At 40.5% G+C, this 23,119-nt stretch overlaps 3 protein-coding genes, 1 long non-coding RNA gene and 1 other non-coding gene across 6 annotated transcripts in view; 3 read left to right on the top strand and 2 right to left on the bottom strand.

Moving 5' to 3' along the window:
* The first annotated feature begins 46 nt into the window (after window positions 1-46).
* LOC148405621 (mitogen-activated protein kinase 12-like) lies at window positions 47-4,741 on the top strand. 2 transcript variants are annotated; one of them, XM_088407036.1, is made up of 12 exons: window positions 47-829; window positions 1,498-1,627; window positions 1,692-1,750; window positions 1,823-1,934; window positions 2,121-2,150; window positions 2,266-2,313; window positions 2,387-2,501; window positions 3,471-3,542; window positions 3,631-3,710; window positions 3,793-3,871; window positions 4,123-4,296; window positions 4,373-4,741. In XM_088407036.1, the coding sequence occupies exons 1-12, from the start codon at window positions 645-647 to the stop codon at window positions 4,435-4,437; spliced, it is 1,149 nt and encodes a 382-aa protein (XP_088263162.1). In that variant the 5' UTR covers window positions 47-644; the 3' UTR covers window positions 4,438-4,741. The 2 variants fall into 2 exon arrangements, with proteins under 2 accessions (XP_088263162.1, XP_088263161.1); XM_088407035.1 differs by having other exon boundaries at window positions 4,123-4,741.
* Window positions 4,465-10,257, bottom strand: rpap3 (RNA polymerase II associated protein 3). Its single transcript, XM_088407032.1, has 17 exons — window positions 10,114-10,257; window positions 9,791-9,953; window positions 9,559-9,720; window positions 9,370-9,465; window positions 9,167-9,294; window positions 8,985-9,106; window positions 8,837-8,907; window positions 8,335-8,460; window positions 8,090-8,217; window positions 7,905-8,026; window positions 7,761-7,831; window positions 7,588-7,680; window positions 6,891-7,048; window positions 6,675-6,825; window positions 6,506-6,603; window positions 5,893-5,993; window positions 4,465-5,822 (listed from the first exon to the last, which is right to left on the bottom strand). The coding sequence occupies exons 2-17, from the start codon at window positions 9,941-9,943 to the stop codon at window positions 5,737-5,739; spliced, it is 1,866 nt and encodes a 621-aa protein (XP_088263158.1). The 5' UTR covers window positions 9,944-9,953; window positions 10,114-10,257; the 3' UTR covers window positions 4,465-5,736.
* A 336-nt stretch (window positions 10,258-10,593) lies between these two features.
* On the top strand, window positions 10,594-13,528 carry atp23 (ATP23 metallopeptidase and ATP synthase assembly factor homolog). The gene is made up of 6 exons (XM_088406094.1): window positions 10,594-10,897; window positions 11,112-11,157; window positions 11,432-11,513; window positions 11,582-11,719; window positions 12,898-12,981; window positions 13,051-13,528. Exons 1-6 carry the CDS (start codon window positions 10,750-10,752, stop codon window positions 13,252-13,254), a joined length of 702 nt encoding a protein of 233 aa, XP_088262220.1. The 5' UTR covers window positions 10,594-10,749; the 3' UTR covers window positions 13,255-13,528.
* Window positions 13,529-16,682: 3,154 nt separating this feature from the next.
* Window positions 16,683-16,754, bottom strand: trnaq-cug (transfer RNA glutamine (anticodon CUG)). The gene has a single exon. It is a non-coding gene; the product is annotated as a tRNA-Gln (tRNA).
* An 89-nt stretch (window positions 16,755-16,843) lies between these two features.
* The window catches only part of LOC148405617 (uncharacterized), a 17,812-nt gene continuing 11,536 nt past the window's right edge, over window positions 16,844-23,119 (top strand). The window contains exons 1-4 of the long non-coding RNA XR_015864139.1: window positions 16,844-16,983; window positions 17,113-17,192; window positions 17,280-17,347; window positions 17,549-17,703. This is a non-coding gene — a long non-coding RNA (uncharacterized LOC148405617). The remainder of the gene's footprint in view (window positions 16,984-17,112; window positions 17,193-17,279; window positions 17,348-17,548; window positions 17,704-23,119) is intronic.

The raw sequence follows: 23,119 nt of genomic DNA, 5'->3' as shown, positions 1-23,119 counted from the left end.
ATATTATTTTTTCTATATTTTACTGTAACATACCCAATACCCAAAAGTGATATTGAACCCACGCCGTCAATACTGAAGATCGACTATTTGTAGTTGCCTATTACTACCACAAGAGGGCGACAGACTGCATTGGGTGGTCGTGTGTATGCATCACTTTGTATCATATCATGCACACTTAGGGTTTCATTCAATAATTGCATTTATTTTATTACATAAATGTCATTTAATAACTTGTGGCAGGTATCAAAAGGGTCTGTGTGTAAAATAAAAATGTACATACCCCGTGGGGGTGGGTAAAGCATGACAAGGTCGAAGCAAAGAATGATTTTTTTATGTTTACAAACGCGCTAAAACAGGTCATTTCATCTCTTCGTGATCATTGATATCTGAGGTTACAACTCAAAATGGAATCAAGCAGATTTAGGGGGGACAGATGTTTGTCCCGCATTACGGACACACCCATTGACTGCCCCGGGCGACCAACAATCACAATAGAAGCACTTGTGTGTTGAGGGGGGGGGCAGAGGGTCGAGCTACAAGACCCCTGAAGGAATTCTACTCCCCCAAACTTCTCCGCAGGACAGACTGCACTTCTTCTCTTAGAAATATCACCAGACTGGACTTTTTTTTATTTTAATTCCCCCATGAGCATCCCAGAAGCAACTGAACCCAAACGGATGAGCCTCCTGGCATCCGACTTCTCTGGAATGGCTCTGCGTGGGTCCAGGACGGGATTTTACAGACAGGACATCAACAGAACTGTGTGGGAAGTCCCAGAAAGGTACCGAGACCTGAGACAGATTGGGACGGGTGCTTATGGAACTGTCTGGTGAGTGCCATTGAACTTACTTATTATATATTCTTCATATTTATTTTCACTTTGACCCCAAAGAAAAAAAAAACATCCTGTTTGTTTGTGTCCACTATTGTGGACATTAGTTTTCGCCCTCCAGATTCAGACTCATTGAACTAGCCTTTTAAATCCTGATGTGCTCAGTAGAAGACATCTTGGCCTTTTTAGTGATGTCTCATGCGGTCTTGCTAAGACAAAAAGGACACAACAGTGGACACAATTGAATAGGCGTAATACTTCAATGAGTTTTATTATTACAGCTAGTTTTGGGACATTTGTCCAAGTCGGGTCCCGCTACTCCAACACAGCTGGCTTCACAAGATCCCCCACTTTGCTTTGTGTAGTGTTGATGAAGGGGGGTCCACAAAGAAAAGCACCCCAAGCCTCATTGTTGTTAAAAGTCAGAGAACATTTCTCCAGCTGACATTAGCGCTTATCTGCAGGGAGGCTAAAGCTTTAATTAATCTTATTGACAGCGGGTTTTAAAATGAAATTTATTTTTCAAGTTTTTAACACGTGTATGCATTGTGGATGACTGAAGTGGACTTAAAAAAAAAGTCAAAGTAACTAGCAGTTGCACATTTAATTTAGTAATTCTCATGCATGCCACTAGAGGGAGCCCACGCTCAACTATACCATTTCAGCTCAGCGTGGGATCGGCGGACCAGCTCGCAGGTGGCGATCAAAAAGCTCCACCGTCCCTTCCAGTCCAAACTTTTTGCCAAGAGGGCCTACAGGGAACTCCGCCTCCTCAAACACGTGAAGCACGAAAGCGTGAGATCACCGCCATCAATTTTATTCCGCTTCAAAGCAACGCCATGAATTGTCTTCTGCGTAGGTGATCGGGCTACTTGATGTTTTCGCTGCGGAAATTTCCGTGGACCGCCTTCGAGACTTGTGAGCATCAATTCTACCTTCCCCCTGAATTTGAAAAAAAAAATCATTTTGAACATTTTTTAATTCTTGTAGCTACCTGGTAATGCCCTTCATGGGGACAGATTTGGGCAAATTAATGAAACTGGAAAGACTATCAGAGGACAGAGTTCAGTTTCTCGTCTACCAGATGATGAAGGGACTCAAGGTGAGTGCTTCACTGTCAAAAATAAGCATTGTCCACTTTTGTGGACATTTGTCTTTACTCTCGATGTTTGGAGCTATCTCGTTGTCTCGCGGGGACAAGAGGACACAAATGAATTGTCCGTCTCTCGGGAGGTTTTGTTTACATTTCCAAAATCCAATGAATGTGCTTTTTTTGGTCCCTCCTCAGTATATCCACTCGGCGGGGATCATCCACAGGGTGCGTGACCTTTCAGATTAGGCACCATTTTGGGGGTGGGGCTTAAATCCCCCCACCCCATCCATTCATTTGCTTTGAACACCACAATGATGGCAAATTTCTGGAAACATTTCAGGACCTAAAACCAGGAAATCTAGCCATCAATCCAGACTGTGAATTAAAGGTAACGTCTTTGAGCAAAGTCCTCTTGAAAAGTCCGGTTTAGCTGACATGCTAAGGAGTTTGGATCGCTTCAGATTCTGGACTTCGGCCTGGCAAGACAAGCCGACGCAGAGATGACGGGTTACGTGGTGACCCGCTGGTACCGAGCTCCCGAGGTCATTCTCAATTGGATGCGCTACACGCAAGCAGGTTTTTCTCAATTCATCTCAACTGATATTTACAGATTTTGATGCTTTAGTCTTTTTCATATTTTTTTGTGGTTTTTGGTTTGTTATAAATGGTTTTCATTAATAATACATGTTTTTTTGTGTGTTTTTTTCACATTAGTTGGCTGTATATGCGCTTTTTCTTTGATATTATTCTATTTTCATTTATTATTTATGTTTTTGTTTATTAAATACTAATATATATATATATATATATAATATATATATATATATATATATATATATATATATATATATATTTATTTGCTGAGGAAATTATAAAATGTTGGGGGGAGGTTTTACTGCTTTAAAATAAATACAGTATAATAAACACAAACTACATGAAATAAATACATTGAAATATATACTGTAAATTGAAATATCTCGTATAAAAAAATGCAAAACAAATTTAAAATGAGAAACATTTATGATGACAAAAAATTGTATTGACAGACCAACTATATATATATATATATATATATATATATATGTATATGTGTGTAATTTTTTTCCATTTACAGCATGTTGTGTTGGTCTGTCAATACATTTTTTTGTCATCATAAATGTGTTTTTCATTTTAATTTGTTTTGCATTTATTATACTAAATATTTCAATTTACATTATGTATTTCCATGTATTTATTTCACATAGTTTTTGTTTATTATACTGTATTTCTTTTAAAGCAGTAAAACCTACCCCCTAACATTTTATAATTTCCTCAGAAAGGCATTAACATTTTCTTACATTTCTCGTTTAAATACCCACAAAATTCAAACATCCGTACTTTTTTTTTTTTTAATAAATACACTAATACAATTCATTCAAAGGCCACTATATTTATTTTTGAAATAAATATAAAATACTTTTTTTTTATCCGTTTTTGTTATTCAGGGGCCTCAAAATTGCACCACTGTTGTATCTTATATTTTGTTTATTTATTTATTCTTCCTAGTGGATATCTGGTCAGCTGGTTGTATCATGGCGGAGATGTTGCTGGGGAAACCACTGTTCAAGGGCAACGATCGTATCCAGGAGAAATGAGTCCTAATTTTACTTTTTAACCGTAGAGCTTCTTAAGTCAAACGTGAACCTTAACCTCAAACTCACGCCAGACCTGGACCAGCTCCGAGAAATCATGAAGCTCACCGGAACGCCGGCTGCAGACTTTGTGGTCAAGCTGCAAAGCCAAGACGTAAGCCTGACACACTCTGTATGGACAAAAACACTCATCTTTAACCCGTGCGTGATTCTTAAGATCATATTTCCCCCAACAGGCTAAAAACTACCTCCGAGGTTTGTCAAAAGTACCCAAAAAAGATCTGCACTCCATTTTTTCCAAAGCGAGCTCCCACGGTATGTAGCAAACGTTCCAATCATAACCAATGCCACACACACACACACACATATATATATATATATATATATATATATATATATATATATATATATATATATATATATATATATATATATATATGTATTTCCCGCACTATAGGGCGCACTGTATTATAAGGCGCACCTACTAAAACTGTTTTCATATATAAGAGGCACTGAAATATAAGGCACATAGAATAGAAGCTATTTTTTTTTTTTTGCCTGGCAAGCTGTGTCCGTGTTGGAAAAGATGCTGCTCCTGGACCCCGAGGAGCGGGTCAGCGCCTCGGAAGCCCTGGATTTTCCTTTCTTCGCCGACTTCCGCGACACGGAGGAGGAGACAGAGGCGCAGCCGTACGACCAAACCATCGACAACACGGACCTGACGCTGGAGCAGTGGAAACGTAAGCGAGGGCCACACTTAGTGGCCACAAAAGCCCGTCAATGTGAAGCCACGCGGCACTTCCTTTGTTTTCACAGGACACACGGTCACAGAGATTTTGACCTTCAGGCCTTCAAAGGACTCCAGAGAAACGTCACTTTAATGTAAAAATCATTCTGGGAAGGTGTAGGAACGTGTTAGCATGTTTTTTTTTTTAATAAATGATTTGACATAATATTGTAAAACAGTGTCTTTTTGCATTGCATAAGTGTGCAAAATGATGCAAGTACAGTCGGCCCCCGGTTACGAACACCCTGTTTTGTGAACATTTCGACTTACGAGCGTGGACCACGGAGATTTTTGTCCCCCACTTACGAGCAAACCTTTCGTCTTACGAACAATCCGACATTGTGTATGCAAATATACTTTCGCTTAGCTGCGTCAATAAAGTCAGCAGTTGACGCTTGTGACGGTAACGTAAACGCTATTGCTCTTACAACGTCACAGTCACTTTCTCAGTCACGGTGTCAGTCACAGAGTCAGTCACGGAGATGCCAATATGCTATTGGTCAATTAAGGTCACCCGGTCTCACTCACGAAGATGCTATTGGCCGGCGTCACGTCAATCACAGAAATGCCGATATGCTATTGGCCGAACGCCTTCATCTAGCTTGATGGCGCAGCTGGTCGGGATGGAAGGAAGGAGAGAAAATGAGTGAAACGGAAGGAAGGAATCTTGTGAAGACTTTGCAAACTTTATCTGTTAGACATAGCTTCTAAAATTGCTAGTAGCGGTAAAGGAAGAAGTAAGAGGATGATGACAATAGAAACCAAGCAGGAGATAATAAAAAAAAAAAGAGGGAGGCACACGCATAGTTAACCTTGCTTGTGACTATGGACGGAACCGCTCGGCAATCTTCTAAGGGCAAGACTTTCCTTGCCGGGGGACGGACCTCGCTCGACAACAAAATGGAGAGGCTTCTTCTATTATGGACGAAAGAGAAGGAAAGCGCCGGTGATATGTTTTCGCATCTCCGTGACTGACACCGTGACTGAAACAGTGACTGTGACATTGTAAGAGCAATAGCATATCAGCAGAACTGTGTTAACTTTGCGGGTTGGTCTCTGCTCCCCTACGCCTCCACCCAGCTCAAGTCACGTCGCTCCAAAGGTAAATGTCATTTTTCCTTTGTATATGTTATTTAAATTAACTGTACAGTAAATTATGTTACTCATTTTTAATATGTGTATAAAGTCATGATGTTTTTACCTAAGGTTTTTGCACGCGTTGCACGCATTCACTAATTAACATAGGTTTGGATTGCCTGTCATACGAGCAGTTCGAGTTACGAGCGTAGCCGCTGAACGGATTAAGTTCGTAACCCGGGGGCCCACTGTACACAAGTTCAAAATGCACTTTTTTATTTTTATTATTCCATTCAAGTGTGTTCCATTGACCAGGTCACACGCCGTACTTCTTCTGTAGGGCTGCAACTGACGACGGGTCCAAATCCGCTTTACGGAGGAAGTCGAAAACTTCTTTAAGCACTGAGTGTCGCAAAGAAAAATCTTTAGTAAGGAGAGTTTTTCGGTCATAATGGAGATGAATGTGTCCTACCTTTCTTCTCCGAGGACGACATGAACATGACGGCCGTGTCGAAGCGCCTCACGCTCGATAGACTTTTGAGGATGTCCGCTGTAACTGCCGCAGCTTCATTCCTGCACAAGTGCAAGGTTAGTGTGTCATTTAGTCTTCTGGGGAAAAAAAAGACCAAATTTGCATTTTTTTCTCTGACTGTCTCTTGGCCAGGAAATGCAAGATAGAAGTTATTTTTTTCATTCCCTAAAGACATTCATCCTCAGCAATATTTTTGTTTCACTTGTAGTGTATGTGACAGATGACATTTAGACAAAGGAAACCGTCGTCTATAGTTGTAGGGTAGGCAGTTATGACATCCAACTTTTGAGAGTTGTGGAAAACTTCATCATGCCATCCAGTGGGCATGATTGTTTGTTGCACTCCCTTAGCTGGCTTTGTTTTTGTATTACACTTATATTACCGTGTTGTGTTTCAATTGCAGTGTAGCTGCAGAACCACAGACACGGTGGTAACTTTAAGTGTAAGTACTAAACAAGAAAAAAGAATGAATGTGAGTGCAGACAGAAGTAGACCGACACCCGACGAATGACGGACCAGAAAAAAAAAGTTGCCCACCGTTGGTGCTACTTACTGGATGTAGAAATCACGCAGCGTCTGCAAGATCTGAGTGAGGATGTGAGGTTCAAGGGAGCTTTGGAAAATGTGTGCATAAGCCTCTGGCTCAATTTGCTATGAAAAAAAAGTGCACAAAGAGTGAGTGATTTCTGTCTTTTCTGTTTGAATTTTTTTTTTTTTCTAACCTTGAGATATCTGTAAACCTCTTGCGGCCGGTTTCCAATCATGCGCAGGTCGGCTTCCAGCTGGAAACTTTTACTCGGCGGGGGTGGGAGTTTTACGGAAGGGGCGCTTTCCTCTGGATTCTTGTGTTTGGCTTGCGGGCTTGTTGAAGCTCTGCTAGGACAAAAATCTGTGTGTTATTCCAGTCATTTCTTATGAAGATGTTTCGACAAACAAACCGTTGCGATGACGGCGAAGGAGAGGCGGTCATATCCTGGATCTTGATCAGCTTTGCGCTGGGCGACGGCGGCGAGGATTGGCTCCCGCCTCCCCTCACTTCATTCGGTAGCGTCACCTTCCCGCTGATCTCCTCGATGTCTATCCTCCTCATCGGTTTCTTAGCAGGGTTTTGGCATTTTTATTTCATTTGGTGTTTTTTTTAATTTCTCAGAGTAGGTGTTATTTTCAATTGTTTTGTTTAACAATAATGTTTTTTTTCAACAGTATGTTGAATATGATGTTCTGCAAAATCAGACTGTTTTTACGCATCGCAGACGGCGGCCATTTTGGCATTATTTAAAAATCTGATATCCATTCCTTAGAATTGCTAGTATATCTGTTATATGTATTTCAACACTGCCATCCAGTGGTAACAGTTATCACTACAGTGCTCAATTGGCTTAATATTAGATAAGCACTAGTCAAGGGTGTCAGGTACCCTCCACGAAAAAAAAAGCATTTTATTATTTTATAATAATTTTATTATTTATTATTTTCATTATTTTAATTTTTCTTCTTCATTCACATTCCACACAATATTTTTCCAAAAACATTTTTTAAGACTAGTAGGGCTGCATGAAATACATTATTGTGAAAACACTTTTTGTTGTTGTTGTTGACTTCCCCTTTAAATAAAGACATGAGTAAATGTCTCACAGTGGAGCGCAGGTGAGGCGCCTTGTCCACAGGTTGGACTATTCTCCTCTGGGAGTCATCTGACGCTTGAAGGAGCCCACCGGAAATGTCGTTCTGATGATACAAACAACCAGGTAACCGATTTTTAAAAAAAGCAATGCGCATCATGTAAGGAGGAGAAGGTGTAAACGTACAAATTGAAGTTTCTGGAGTTCACTTTGTGCCTGCTTGTTCCCTGGTTCCAACTTCAAAACCTCCAGAAAATCTGCAAATTTTTGGTCATATTCTTATTTCTTGAGATGTTCAATTCGATAATATCAGGCGCATAGAACGTTTACCTTGCTTGGCTTCTTCCAGCTTCCCCAAAGCAACTCGAGCGGCGGCCCGACGTGCGAAGGCCTTGGCGTACGTGTTGTCCAAAGTGATGGCCTTGGTGCAGTCCTCCTCCGCTTTCTCGAACCTGGAATAAGATTGATGCGGTTTACCGTTTAAAAAAAAAAAAAAAGGGAATAGTGTGTCTTACTCCGCCATCTTGAGGAAGGCCATGGCTCTGTTGGCGGGCAGCAGCACGTTCAAGCAGTCGGCCTCCATGCCTCGGCTGTAGCACTCCACGGCCGCGTCGTACTTGCCCTCTTTGAAGTAAGCGTTACCCTGGAAGACGCCGAACGTACACGACGTTGATCACAATTTCATGCGTAGCTTAGCTGCAGTCAAAGCATCAAATCGCGACTTGTAAAGTCTTCAATCGTATTGGCGAAACAGAATCACCCTGTCTTTTTGCACGACCGCTTCCTGACGTCTTTGCTGCTCGTCCCTCAGTCTCTGCTGCTCCAGGTCTACGGCGGGATCTGCCCGATGCGAGATTCCCTCGCTTGAATCCTGAGATCCAAGAATCTGGCAAGGCAAACTGGTGAGATATGCTTGACCTTTTCATAAATCACAAGTGCAATATTGACATGATGGTATGATATCCTCCGGGGCGACAGTCTATTTATTTGTGTCCATTTTGTCTCAGCAAGACAGTAAAGTTAGCATATGAGACATGATTGGTAGATATTTCTTTAAAGTGATCCGTCGTTGTTTTTCAGGGAAATTTGATGTATCAAATTAGTGGTATCGGTCCTTGGTATCAGTGACTACTCAAAACCTGATGACTTGTACTGAGATGAGTCTAAAAAAGTAAATAGTAAACAATCAGCAGACATATTCTTTGTGTTGAATACGTTTGCTTTTACCACTCCAACTGAACATTACAATGAATCCAACTCACTTCTCTGATTTTCTTCTCTTCATTTTGTGCCTCAAAGTTGCCCGGGTCAAGTTTGAGAACAGTTTGGTAATCTGTGCACAAATCGGTGTAATTAAGTCTCCAGTAAAGCCATTGGGACATTTTCTGGGATTTCGTTTTCGCGGCTTACCTTCTAAAGCAGCGTGGTAGTTCTTCAGCGCAACGCGGGCCGCTCCTCGCCGCGCATACGCTTTGAAGTAGTTGCCGTCCAAAGCGATTGCCAGGTTGCAGTCAGACTCGGCCACTGCATACCTAAAACGAGGGATTTCTGTTAGCGTGCATGGAAGCAACTAAAACAAAGTGAACGCTTACTTTTTCAGGCGGAAAAAGGCACTGGCACGGTTGGTGGGAAGAACGGGATTGTAAGGGTCGGCGGCCATCCCCCTGGAGTAACACTCGATGGCGTCGTCGTATTTGCCCTCTTTGAAAAATGTGTTCCCCTGATGATGGATTTGCGTCATTTTTGGCGAACTCCTTATTTGTTATTTCAATACATCTTGGGGGAAGCGCGTTACCTTTTCCTTCTCTGCTAAAGCTCGCTCCTGATCAGTTTCCTCCGAGTCAGACTCTGTGGGACTTTCCTCCTTATCCAGCTCCTCCAGAGCTTTCGTCTAGCATTAAAAACAAACAAAAAGAAGACTTTTTGATTGCATAAACCCATTCGGAGTCAAAAACTCTTTCTAACTAATCAACAAATGACTGACCACATCAAACTTGTCCCATGATTGATAATCACTCGATCTGATTCTTGATGTCTTCTTGGTGTCCGTCTCCTCTGCTTTGGAGTCCCCGTTGGCCATCTTCATCTTCTTTTTCGCCTTCATTTTTGCTTTGTAGTCCTTGTTGCGCACAGGAGGGAGGTTAGGCTAAAAACAGAGAAAATGCTGCGGTTATCTGAGAATAAAATATGCATGTGCATGGGATTTCCAAACAGACCTTGGCGTCCCCTTGTTCCCCTCTCCTCAATTGCTCATCTTTGGTCTTCATATCAGTCTCCCACGTTTCCAATTCCCTCATGAAGCTTTGCAGGTCCTCTGCATTCTGCTTCATTTGCATTTGCAATTCGAGTGCTTTGTTCGGCCCGGCCATTATTTGCAACCTTTGGGACAGGCAAGTTGGAATCACAAAACATATTTTTTACTTTCGTTATATGATGTCATTTCTAGAGAATCACGAGTTTCGCTACCGTAATGAAAACAGTGCTGGCGTTTTAAATACGTTTTAAATAAGCGATCGGGTTTGATAAAGTTATAAAATACCTTCTTCTTGTTTTGCAGCTTGCTTACGATCGCGATTTAAACGTCGCAGTAATAAAATAGTCATAAAAATAGCGAATTCATGTAAGAATGTTGTTGTCATGGAGTCATGAGAGCATTTTCCCGGCGTGCCTTGCGTTGCTGAGCGTGCGCAGTAGAAAAAATCAAAGATCGTCGAGTTTATGAAGAGTGTAACAACCATCAAGTACTTTGGAAATATGATTTACATTCTTTTTAGTGATTAATAAAAACTGACTGGAAAAAATAAGTAATAAAGATAATAATGTTTTAAATTATTCGCGTACATCATATGTTTTGCAAAGAAGGGAATGAAATGTTATTAATTTGCACGTGGGTGATCATGCTTTATAATAGACGATTTTTGTAGATCCAAACTGTGACGATTGTTTATTTAAATATATTTTATAGATTGAATACGTTGCAAAAAATCCCGACTGTATTATTAGCCACAACATTTTTCATTATCATAAATATTATTTTATAAATATATATAAATGACCTTTGAACCGACGTCGTCACGTGACCTCACGACCCAGCAATGACCTCTTCAGCTAGCTAACGCTGGCTAGCCGGCAGAGCTTCACAAAATATCGCAACGGAGCCGACTAAATTTCCACAATGGGCCAGACGAAGCAAGAAGAAGCATACGGATACGACTTATTCCCGGATAGGAACGCTGGCAAAGACAAGAAGGGCTCCATGGTCGAGAACTTGCTCACTTTCAACCACAAATGTCAGGTCATGCTACAGTTAGCCGTGGAAACCAGTAAGTAACTTTGTTTTTGCTACATTTCAAAAGTAACTCTTGCTACATATCTGAGAGGAACAACTAAAACCTTGTAATACCACACAGTTTTGCTATTAATAACCATGTCTTATATAAGTGGCGGTTAGCAACCTAGCCGTTAGCCTATATCATAATTCTATCAATATGTGCCTGTTTACTTGCAAGAGTGAAATATGTGACGTGTTTTTTTTAGGTCCATATGCCAAACTCCTCCTCAGTGCCATGAAGAACTCGGGATGGTAAATTGCATTCATAATCTTGAATAATTGATATATACCAATATAAAAACCATAAAAGCAGAACTGAACAGCAATTAAGGTTTTTTAATCTTTAATATGCAGCAAGATAGTAAAACGTTAGAGTACTGTACAGTATATCCTTAAAAAATGCATAAAAATATTATCTTGTTTTTTTTTTATCCTTCTATTTTTGTGTTTGTTTAAAAAATGCATGGAGGAGGGGTGTTAAATTGCAAGATTTTGTCATTATAAAATAAATTCTCCATGTATGCAGTAAAGTGTTTAAAGACCGCCATTTTGTCTGCGAGGACTGCGACGGGACGGTCAGCGGTGGATTTGACGCAGCGACATCCCAAGTGAGATCACCCGTTCTGCAAACAACACATTATATGCATTCTGAATGTTTGTTTTCTTTTGCTTTCAGATTGTTTTATGTCAGAATAACATTCACCAGCAGTCGCACATGAATCGAGTGGTCACGCATGAGCTCATCCACGCCTTTGACCACTGTCGGGCCCACGTGGACTGGTTCCACAATTTCCGACATTTAGCATGTTCTGAGGTGAGCGTGGTTCTCACACGTGCTTGCAGACCAGCAATATTCATATTTTCTCTCGCTGATGGGTTAACAAATCCAAAAAACAATCTGGGTGATAACCATCCCAAGATCCAAGTCAGAGAACATGTAATTTACCGTAATTATTTTCATAATAAGCTTTAAATAAAATAAATACAAATTGCACTCTTTAAATTGTGATTTTTAAAAAAAATGACTCACAAGTCAAGAGCAAAAAATGTTACTTGCTATGTTTGTATTTTAATGTAAAGTAAAATCATTTACATAAAAACAAACAAGCAATCCAAATTATAATATATTTTAGAAGAAAAATAATAAAAATAACTAAAAGCGTGCACGCCAGAGAGAACTTGATTGATCATGCTTATTTTATTATTAAACTTTAAATGAAATAAATATAAATTGCACCCTTTAAATTGCGATTAAAAACAAAAAAGGCTCCCAAGTCAAGTGCCAAAAAATGTTACTTGCAATGTGTTTATTTTAATGTAAAGTAAAATAATTTACATAAAATACATTAGCATTCCAAAATGTAAAATATTTAAAAAAAAGGAGGAAAAAAACACTTTTTTTTAATGAATAAAAGGCAATTAAGTCTTTAGTGATGTAATTAAAAAGAAAAGATAAAATGTAAATGTTTTGCGTTAAAAAATAAGTTTTGTAGAAGTAAAGTAAATGAATTACGAAAAATAAAAGAAACATCCACAAATCCAGCTTATAAAGCGTTTACATTTTGGGGTATTTGTGAATAAAATAATTAATTTTATCAAACAACAATTAATTCCCACATTTTTTATTGCTCATAATCGATTAATGTCACTCTATATTTTTTTTTTTTTTGGAGCGATGGGCCACAAGTACCAAATCCAGGTCTCTATTTTATTTCAAGGTATCGACACTTGCAATGACAATCGATACTAGTCTTGGATACTCTCTTGGAACAGTTATACAGCCACTAACTATAAATTACAAACCAAAAGAATAGAAAAAAATGCCATTCATTTCATGACATTTTTAGGGAAAGCGATATATTGGAATAGCTTGTTTTTTGAAGATTACTTCGTGGTATCAGTACTTGGTATCGGTGACTACATCACAAGTTATTTCAGTTCATCATTGTGCAATTCAGTTTTAAGTTGGAGCAAACTTTGTTGTTGGATCAGATTCGTGCAGCCAACCTTAGCGGCGATTGCTCCTTCTCCAACGAGATGGCCCGATTCCATTTCGGAATGAAGCGGCACCATCAGGTACCTTTTTCGATTTCTAATCTACAAATCTGGGTCACGTTCCCTTACCGAACCCGTCTGCTCGGCCAGGAGTGCGTCCGAGGCCGCGCCCTCCGCTCCATCCTGGCCGTCAGGAAAATCAGCCGCGAGGAGGCGGAGAAAATCGTGGACGAGGTCTTCGACACGTGTTTCAACGACCACGCCCCCTTCGGACGGATACCGCACGGCAAGAAGGACGCCAAGTTCGCCCACAGGGATTATGAGAACAGGAGTCGGTATTATGCAAATCTTTAGTATCACACACAAAATTTGGTGGATTTTTTTTTTTTTTTTGAACCGGGTGGTGGTATCATGTCCCCCCCTTGGGGGATGGAACTTGTCCTTGGAACAAGAAGTATTCCTCATCACGTTTTGGACATTAATTCTCCGCGAAGGGATCAAGAGTAAGCCAAATACTAGAAGAGACTTTTTTTTTTTCCAATTTGCAGTGACCTTCAATCATTTTCTGTAAATACGTCTTAAATCAACGTGAAAAAAATGTCTGAATTAAAGGCAAAACTTCTTCCAAGTCTTTAATCGGCAACTTTAGGACAAAATTGCAAGTCAGAGTCCGTCATCAATGCGCTCGTTCCGAACTCGGCCATAAAACGTCATCGGCGGCAACTTTCATTGGTTGCGGCGCCGTAAAGACGCCCGTATCCTTCCGCGCAGGCTAATGACAAGCTGAAAAAAGTTATTAGCGGAATTAGCCTCATAATCCTCCATGAGTCTCCTTTCTCTTCTTCTATCTCAAAGACGACATCCTCCGCATCCCTAATCGCAATGTCACTCGCTGGGGAAATAGACTACAAATTGGGCTCTCATTTAAAAAACACGCGCACACGCACCAGGCAAAAAAAATGATTGGGTTTAATTTAAGGGGGCTTAGTGAAAAGACGACAACAAGAAAAGCAAAACAACTGACGGCCAATCGTATCCCTATTTGGATTAGTTGACTGAACAAATGATGCGAAACAACAGATTTACCAAATGGAATTGCGGACGTATCAAACGCTCCTCATTAAATATGTTTGTTTAACTCGGGCATCCCGAACTTCGGATTTGCGGCTTTTTTTTTTTTTTTTATCCAGTTTTGTCGCCATTAAAGGGGAGCTCAACCCCAAAAGTTGTCTTTTAACGAATTTAAATGCCGTGTTTGTGGAATAACAAGCAGCAAAATCCACCTGTTTTGATCCAGCTCTGTTGACCAATCACAGCTCATCTTGCCAGTGTCACATGACCATACCCGGAAAACAGTTGAGCTGTGATTGGTTCGCACCTGAGCAGCTGTGATGGCATTTTCAGTCGAAAACAAGTGGCAAAATGGCCGCCCCTTAGATGGATACATATGGGTGGATTATGCTGCTTAATTCATATTCCACGATCATAATATTATTCAAAATGACGTGAAGAATAGTTGGCTACCATAGAACAAAATATAGAACCGTTTTTTTTTTAACTGAAACCAAAAAACAATATAATACAAACGAATTTAGCACTAACCTCAATGTAATTTATAAAGCTCTTTAATACAACCATTGCTGTTTTTTTTAATACAAATATACATTATTTAACACACACAATTGGAATTCAATTCAAGTAAATTTTTAACATATTAATATTTTAGCCCTGAAATAAGTACGCAATATCTATTTTCTCTTTTTTAAATTCGCCAACTCCCCCACAGCCAAATTACTAATATGTAGTTCACGCGCTGTCCTCTAGAGGGCACTTGTGGACCACTAATCCAACATTCTGCTCCCATTTCCTTTTCTTTTTTCTTCTTATTTCACCAACTCCGCCACGGCCAAATTACTAATGTAATTCCTGCGCTGTCCTCTAGAGGGCACTTTTGGCCCACTAAGCCCCGTCCTCCCAAAATTCTGCTCCCTTTTCAACTTGACAAGCAAATCGCTGTCCTTCTTTTTACTGATGCACATAATTGAATCCATCTCATTGAGTCTTGCTTGAACAGGGATGAGGCACTGTAATAAACAGTGCCACCGAGGAGACATTCATTAGTCCACCTATTTAAACAGGCGGCACCCATTGTGATCTAATTAGGATGTGTGCCGTACGACGACTATAATGAATTCATCGCGTTAATTAGATTTAACTGTGAGGACACCCGACTTGCCTCTGTGCACTTTGTAAGGTGTCTCCTCTCCGCGAGGACAATAGTGGGAAATAATCGAAATTATTTAGCTGGAGTAATTGCCTCTTTTCTGTTTTTATGTCTCACCTTGAGCATTAAAGTTTGGCAGGAAAAGAAAAATCAGAAAGGTGCGGGATTTGAATGACAACGTTGGCGTACCGCAAGGATCCGCTCCAAGCCCCCTTTCTTTCCCTTTTTCTCTCCCACTTTTCACATGCGAATTACTGAAATATAGATGTGAAATATCTTTGCAACTATTATAAACAGATGGCACAAAATGATACACAACTAACTACTATGAAAAGTTCACATTTACAGCTGGTATAGACAACTGTAGCAATTAAAGTGATCTAATTCATTAGAGTGCTCACAGGCAACGCTTAATGGCAAGAGGGGGGGCAAAAAAGTTGAAATCATTAGAATTCACAGCGCTAATTCTCCGGGGGCGGAGGTGATTTGCATGCCCCAAATCAGCAGTCGAACCTGACAATTAACTTCCGCAGCAGGGGAGATCTGCGTGGGGCCCACCATGGGAGGGCCGGGCATGCAAATGAGGTAATTATGAGTGCCAGTTGAGGATTAATTAAGGAGGCGTTTAAAGTTGGCACAGGCTGTCTTTGAGGCATTTGCGTGCCATTTCGGAAACAATTTCACAGTCTGCTGCAAAGTGGGGAAATAATGATGGTGGAGATGTGCTTAACTAACCGTTGAAGCAATGATTTACAAGATAAATATTTGATTGAAGGTATTTTGGTAGCCCTGGATTACAAGTATGCAAAATTACATTGTTATACAAATAAAACGGGACGATTTTTTTTTAGCCACACCATTTTATATTTGTAAACTGGATCATAGCGGTTTTGAACTTAATGTGTGTTATACTTCTACATATCAACTAAATCATATGAAAATGGAACTTAAAATAACGTTTTACAGCATATAAATATATATTTTTTGCGTTCACGTGCAATAAACTCGTCGCCCCTATCTTGTAGTACACCAAAGCCGCCACAAGACGGCGATCAATACCGTGTCATGGTAGCTAGCAGTAACAATAGCGTAAAGTTGTAGGGCTTTAGCAGTGCTTTTGCGGCTGACGCCATCGTCAAGGCGCAACTCAGGCGCTATTAAATTCATTGTTGTATGCTAAGTTTAGTCGCAAAAAAAAAAAAATCAATTGGTACCCTCCAGGAATGAAATGATGGCATTTGAATGTATATTTAATGTGCAAGGTGTTAATTAGAGACGATGCGATTAGCATAGCAACTGCTGCTGGTCAATGTCCAGAGGTAAGAGCAAAGTTTTTTTTATTTTTTGATTAATTAAGGGTCATTATTAAATCCCCAAGAGCATATCTTTCAGCTAACTGTCAATATCCCAGTAGACACGTCCACTCTCAAAACGGAGCTATGCTTATTGCATTCGTAAAATGCGACGTATTTTGTTGTAATGAATGTGTGTAATTCTATTCTATTGTAAGATAAAAAATTACCGTACGCGCACAAGGAAGAAGAAGAAAAAAAACGTTAGGTTCCACCGAGATTTGAACTCGGATCGCTGGATTCAGAGTCCAGAGTGCTAACCATTACACCATGGAACCTTATGGAGATTTTGCGTTGTAATATATGTCTTATAAATATGTTTTAAAGGATCGAAGTCTGGCTTTAACGTATTTTTTTTGTTTTCGCAGCATGATAACTTGCTGGTCCTGCCCTCAATAAACTACACCGACATGTAGTAGAGTGGTCGTCTCCCGAACATTGGGACCGAAGTGTCTTTGAGCAAGACCACGAACCGCCCAGTTGGTCCTGATGCTGCCTCATCAATTGGTAAATGAGTAGTCAGTGTGAACGTTTTTGAGGTCTATTTCGACTCCCCCCTGTGAAGGCTCATTACAAACCTCTTTCATAGAGCGTTCCTGCAAAATTGCAAAACCATCTCCATTCTTTGTGTTACAGAATCCTGCAAAACGTATAACACCGAATGCTTTCATATGTCTGTCAGCTGCAGATGTTTCCAACACAAAAGGGCAGAAGAAGTAAGTTCCAGATGCTAACATTCACACACCTGGACACCCAGTACTCCTCCGCACAAGCTGCTGACTCTGTCCCATTGCTTTGTGTAGGTGTTATTTGTACAAAACAGCTGCATGGAAAAAAAAAAAGTCGGAAAATTCCCACCTGCGTGAAAGAGGTAAGTTTCAACCCCTTTCAAAACGTTGCGTTCAAAGTCACCGTCTGACAAATGTTTTATTTCACACCATGTCATGGAAATATATGACTGCTTGCGTGCAAGCCCACGCACTTCTGGAAATCTCCAACTTTGCTGTCCTCTGCACATTTCATTCCTCTAAATGCCTCATTAAGGAATTAAACATTGCTCAAATAATTGCAGGTGATCTGGGGACAACAAGAAAAAATGTCCCTTGACTTGACTTGCAAGGACATCAGAGGCGTTTTCCTTCACCGATGCCCCATTTTGTGTGGTCCAAACCGGCAGTATCTGGGACTTTGCTGCCACTGAGGGGAGGAGCCACCGCTCGCCGGAAGGTGAGTCACGCAAGCTCGAACCCCGCCGCCGTCTCTTGTGTTTGCAAGTCCAGATTAGCGTCTGAGCAATCGGCCCGATTTGTCCTAAACGCCAACCAAAGGGATACCTGCTCAGGGAATGAGAGATGAGACAGGATTGTGTTTAGTGAAGGGGATTGGGGGGGTGGGGGGGGGGGGGGGGTGTCTCCTATGGCTACACGGTCACGGGATTGATTTATGGAGCAGTCAGGGTGACCTTGAACAAATGGACTCATAAAAAGTATATTTGCCACAAAATCAAATTGGGATGTAAGTCAAACACGTGTTGACCAGTAGAGGTCACTCTAGCGCTTCTTCTAATGTACTTTGAGTTTCTACATGTGTGCCACACTAACCGCAAACCTCACAAAATTACGTTGTTATTTTTGTGCTTTTTATTCCCGCAATATGCTTGCATTTGAGGTTGCTAAATATGGTAGTAAAAATGACTTTTTTTTCTCCGTCGGAATTGTCCATATATGCGTCCCAGCTCCTCCTTTTTTTTCTTTTTAAAACGTGTCGTTGGTCACGTTCACGTTATTTTTTCGTTTTGCACGTTAATGTAAAATATGTGTGAGTGTGTGTGTGTGTGTGGGGGGGTGCTGCTGGTGAACTTCTAATGAGAAATCATAGGCACGGAATGCATGATACACCACCAAAAAGAAAGAAAGAAAAAGCATAATCAAGTCCCAACTGACTAATTAAATGGAAGAGGTGGCCTCTGTACATGTATTTAAAAACATAATTAAGGAATGAATTGAAAAGTATTGCACACATTAGCTGAAAACGTCAACAAATATTTGAAAAGAAACAAAAACATTCCATGCAAATCTAAATTGAACTGCAAAAAAAGGAGAATTATACAGTTTGAACATTTATTTCAGTGATTCTTTCAGACACCACTAGAGGGAGCTTATGCAGCATACAAACAACCAATGGGTTCATTTAGCATATCTGACAGACATCAAATATACAAAAATAATTTTTACAAACGTAGAATATCACTATATACTGTCCGAGAGATTTATTAAGATCGTTTTAATTGTTTGGCTAACAGGCAATACACCGCAGCTATTTTTTTGCTAGTTCCTGCTTGTCACATCGTCACTCTGAGTGCGTGGTTGTGTGATGAATGACGTGTGTGTGCGCCACATATGTTGCGTCGCTTTCATGCTGCTAATTTACGCACATACGGTAATGTGCAATCCTCTGCTTTTGATGCGCACATGCCAACACAGACGTTTTGCCAAATCATCCAAACGCTAGCTTGGGGAAAAAGAAAAAAATAATACTTGAAACTTTTGTCTGGCTCTTGACTAAACAATGCATTACAATGCAGTACAGATAGAAGGCCTGTGGAGTGTTTTTAGATCAGCAATAGCTCTTGCCGAGTTGTTTTGATCCGCCCCGACTTGACACGCAGTTTGTAGCAAACAGAGACTTCACATTATTCTCTAATGCTGCATTTTGATGTGTATCGATGAACTGGCATGTCAGTAATTACCGTAAATTTTGGACTGTAAGCCGCTATTTTTTTTTTCTCATGCTTTGAACCCATATTATTATCCAGTGTGGCTTTCCGGCATTTTTTTTTCATGCTCGTCACCAGGGGGCACACTACTAGTAAACGCAATCAGGCGTGTTACTGTTATGTTGGTGCGGCGTTCTAACAATCCATGTGTGTCTGCGTAATATTGAAAATATGGTTACCTTTCAGTCAGCTGTTTGCCATAATGGAAAAAAAAGAGTTTAGCTATGTTAACTCTTTTAAAATAGGAATAAAATGTTTTTTTTTGTGGAGGGTAGCTGACACTTGACTAGTTCTTATGTAATATTCAACCAATTGAGCACTGTAGTGATAACTGTGACCACTGGATGGCAGTGTTGCCATATATGCTACACATACATTACATACTTGGAATTCTAAAAAAGGAATTGAAATCAAGCTTTCAAATGATATTACCAATTTTTACATTAACATAGCACACGATATTCAATCGGCTTTGAAAGATTAGTGAAAACGCTCAATTTACTGGCACTCTAGAAGATGGCTTTTTGGATAACGCTTGGCACTGAAAGTGTTAATGTCACGGAAATGATGTGTCTAGTGAGGCAGCCAATATGTGAACGTTGATGTCGGTGACATTCAGAAGAGTTCAGACCTCCGCCAAGGCCAAATAATCTTACACAATGACCCACCGGGAGTTGTATGCATTATTCATTGAGAAATGAAGGAAAATGTAATGTAATCTAACTAAAACAAAGGGTGATGAAAACTCCCTGGTGGAGGTCCAAAAAAAAAAAAAAAAAGTGTATGAGCCCTGAGTGAGCAGCTGTGGCCATAAATCTGACGAAATGGTTTTGCCTCGCAGGACCGTTGCCATTTTCTCCTCCTCCCTGGAAAACTGCTGAGAGCAACAAGTCCGGGCGTTTTCCCCTTTCAAAGGCATTGTGGGAAAAGTATGGGGGAGAAAAAAAAAAAAACAGGCGATGAGAGGTTCTGTTAAGCAGGAGCCAGGAAGTTTTGCTTCCACTTTTTGTCCGCCAATTACGGTCTGTGTATCATCTTACGTTGCGAAAATACGTACATGCAATCATAATCAGCGTGGCCGGGCTCGTTTGTGTTCGGAGTCCGCTAACTTCCATCTAGAAACATCTGGCTGCTTTTAAAAGTCATGGACAGTTTGCCACAGGTGCGAGTGGGTGCTGCGTTCATGCAGGGTCTTTATGTGGAGTTCCATGTTTCAAAAAGTGGCCATTCGCCCAGATGTCATTTATTAGCTGGAAAGACATAATATGCAATTCTTTGTTCTTTGTTCATATGTTCACATGAAACAGAAGGCGCATTCAAATCGGTACGAAAAAACTACGATCATTTTGACCGATTAATCAATCTGCACATAGAGTGAAAATTAACTCTGAATTGAAAAAGCAAACCGAAATTCCATGTACCTGGTACTCGCGAAGGCAACCGATACTAATGTGATGATACCAAATGGCTGGCACAACTTCAACCCTCTCATCTACCTATGAAAATGATTTTCTTTATGAAATTAAAGAACATCTTCTGTATAACTTTAACCTCTGTGTGTTCAGGTATTTTTCACAAGTATTGCACCCCGTTCGCGAGTTACCGTTGAAAGGATACATGCAAAAATCAAGAGACATGCATGATAAAACACCGGGTTTTCCATATTTTTCAATTTTCAATTTTGAATGGCAGTAAATGAGCCCGACATGGGCTAAATATCACACCTATATTGTGAACCTCCCGCATACTGAAAGTCTAACCCTAACCCTAATATTTTAGCCTCCTAGTGTTTTTTTTTTGTCTGTTTTCCTTCGATATCACGCATCAAAAACGCCTCGGTCCCTTTCCACGCATGTGAGCCGATTTGCTGTCTTGTTTTCCGCATGAACGGCGTGAACGATTTCCCGCCCGATCGTGGAAAGTAATCCTGGAGTGCAATTTGTCCACCTGCGCGAGCGAACAGCAGGCTTGCTAACAATTACTAGGCCGGGAAAGAAAACATTACCGAGTCATTACAATAATGATAGTAATTCAGGCTGGGATAGTCGCGGCCTCGGCAGGCCTCCTCCTCCTCCTCCTCCTCCTCCTCCTCCTCCTCCTCCTCCTCTCTTCTTCTCGCCATGTACACCTTCAAACGTATTGTAGTCTGGATTTGCGCCTGGTGCTCTTCGAAAGCCTTTGAAGCCCAGAGAGTGGCCATCAAAGACCGCATACCAGACGACAAGCACAAGTCCGTTGCCCCCCCCCAAGAGCACATGTTGCTGTAAAATAAATGGCGCTTCCAGGCTTCAAAAGATTGAATTTGAACAAACGGCGAGCTCATGTGTACAAAACCGGCGCACCGTTTGTTTATGTTTGAACAATGCTCCCCAGAAGCTGGCACCCGTCTTGGAAAACTTGGGAGAATTTTTGCCCCCCCTCCCCCCGAAGTGTGTGATAATTTCTCGGCGCTGAATAAATATGACGAACGGCTGGCAGTGTTCTTCTGGGTGGGCCGTGCAGAATGTCTGATGCTTCACTTTTTCACTCTCAGCAATTTCTTGCGTGGAGCTAGACTGACATATTGGCTTAGGAGGTGGCCATTATTGTTCTGCTCTGATATATGCTCAGATGATATCATGTCTTTGTTATTTTATTGTTTCGAGCAAATCAAATCCAGACGCTAGACGTTTTATTAGTTGTCAAATGCAATTTGAGATGTAAAAGTTCACCTTCAATGGATGGTATATTTGAAAACTTTTCATATATAGGGTGCACCCCATTATAAGGCACATAGAATAGAAGCTACAGTAATGGCTAGGGTTGCGTTATGCATCCACTTGATGGAGCTGCGCTAAAGGGAATGTCAACTAAACTATCAGACAAGTCAGTCAAGCCTTTCAATTAGTAATTAAGAATAAATATGGTGTGTGGAAAGTACTATATATATATATATATATATATATATATATATATATATATATATATATATATATACACACACACACAATGACAAAATTTCGAGACAAAGCCCTTTCGGTAATATTACTGGTCTTAAGTATCGGTGACTGGTATTGAAATCAACCATAAGTACCCAATACCTTGAATTAACTCGTCACCGGATTGTCCAAATATACAAGCTAATTTTGCAAGTAAACAACGTGTTTTACCAAATGCAATTTTAGACACAACGTTAGACGTTGTGCATTGGATTTCATGTTTATTATGTTTATTATTATTATTATGTTTATTATGTATTCTTTTTTAACTTTTACGATTCTTTAGTCTTATGTGTTAGTTTATGTTATAGATGTTAGCATGGAAATGTGATAGCGGTTAATTAGTTCCACCGTTTTAATTGTTGATTATAATCCTTGGAGCGCTCGTTTTAGTAGTGTAAAAAGTCAAATCAGAAGCTTAGCATTTCTTCTGTTCACCCCTGAATCGATCAAGACGAACCATGAATGCAAACTCGTCAAAGAATAATTAACTGCGGTAAAAAAAAAAAATTGCGTTGAACTCCATTTGACAGGTTGTGGATGCGAGGTTCACTTAGGAAAACACTCACACCCTGTTATTGCATTTGAGTCTTTACAAAGAGCTCTCAGGCAGCAACAAAAGACTCAAGATAGTCCTCTCTTTTTTTTTTTTTTTTGAAGGAGGCTTGATTAGCAGCACGTCATGTTGGTCTTTCTCCCGTCCCCTCCCACCCCCATCGCTTCGTCCGCTTTCATTTGTTTGAGCTGTCGACAGGCGCCTCGGCCCCAAATGAAAAAGCTTTTGTGTTTGTTTGCGCCTTGTCAACACCGGGCTTTTCCCATCATTCCCCCGGACGGCATCACTTACACCTTTTGAAAGACGCATTCGGTGGGTGATTGAGAAATGCGT

This window comes from Hippichthys cyanospilos, chromosome 22, assembly GCF_059441005.1.
Source record: "Hippichthys cyanospilos isolate Australia breed blue-spotted pipefish chromosome 22, RoL_Hcya_1.0, whole genome shotgun sequence".
In the NCBI taxonomy this organism is placed as follows: Eukaryota; Metazoa; Chordata; class Actinopteri; order Syngnathiformes; family Syngnathidae; genus Hippichthys; species Hippichthys cyanospilos.
The sequence above is the reverse complement of the archived record's forward strand: the minus strand, read 5'-3'. Positions and strand labels throughout refer to the sequence as shown.

Bases quoted from the DNA above. Each gene is read 5' to 3' on its own strand.
- rpap3 (XM_088407032.1), bottom strand. From the start codon at position 9,943: ATGGCCGGGCCGAACAAAGCACTCGAATTGCAAATGCAAATGAAGCAG. The intron at 8,027-8,089 runs GTAAGACACACT...ATCTTATTCCAG, and splicing joins GCCTTCCTCAAGATGGCGGA to GTTCGAGAAAGCGGAGGAGG. The intron at 6,826-6,890 runs GTTTGTTTGTCG...TTGTCCTAGCAG, and splicing joins CCTTCGCCGTCATCGCAACG to AGCTTCAACAAGCCCGCAAG.
- LOC148405621 (XM_088407035.1), top strand. From the start codon at position 645: ATGAGCATCCCAGAAGCAACTGAACCCAAACGGATGAGCCTCCTGGCA. The intron at 1,751-1,822 runs GTGAGCATCAAT...TAATTCTTGTAG, and splicing joins GTGGACCGCCTTCGAGACTT to CTACCTGGTAATGCCCTTCA. The intron at 2,502-3,470 runs GTTTTTCTCAAT...TATTCTTCCTAG, and splicing joins GATGCGCTACACGCAAGCAG to TGGATATCTGGTCAGCTGGT.
- atp23 (XM_088406094.1), top strand. From the start codon at position 10,750: ATGGGCCAGACGAAGCAAGAAGAAGCATACGGATACGACTTATTCCCG. The intron at 11,158-11,431 runs GTAAATTGCATT...CCATGTATGCAG, and splicing joins GCCATGAAGAACTCGGGATG to TAAAGTGTTTAAAGACCGCC. The intron at 11,720-12,897 runs GTGAGCGTGGTT...TTGTTGGATCAG, and splicing joins GACATTTAGCATGTTCTGAG to ATTCGTGCAGCCAACCTTAG.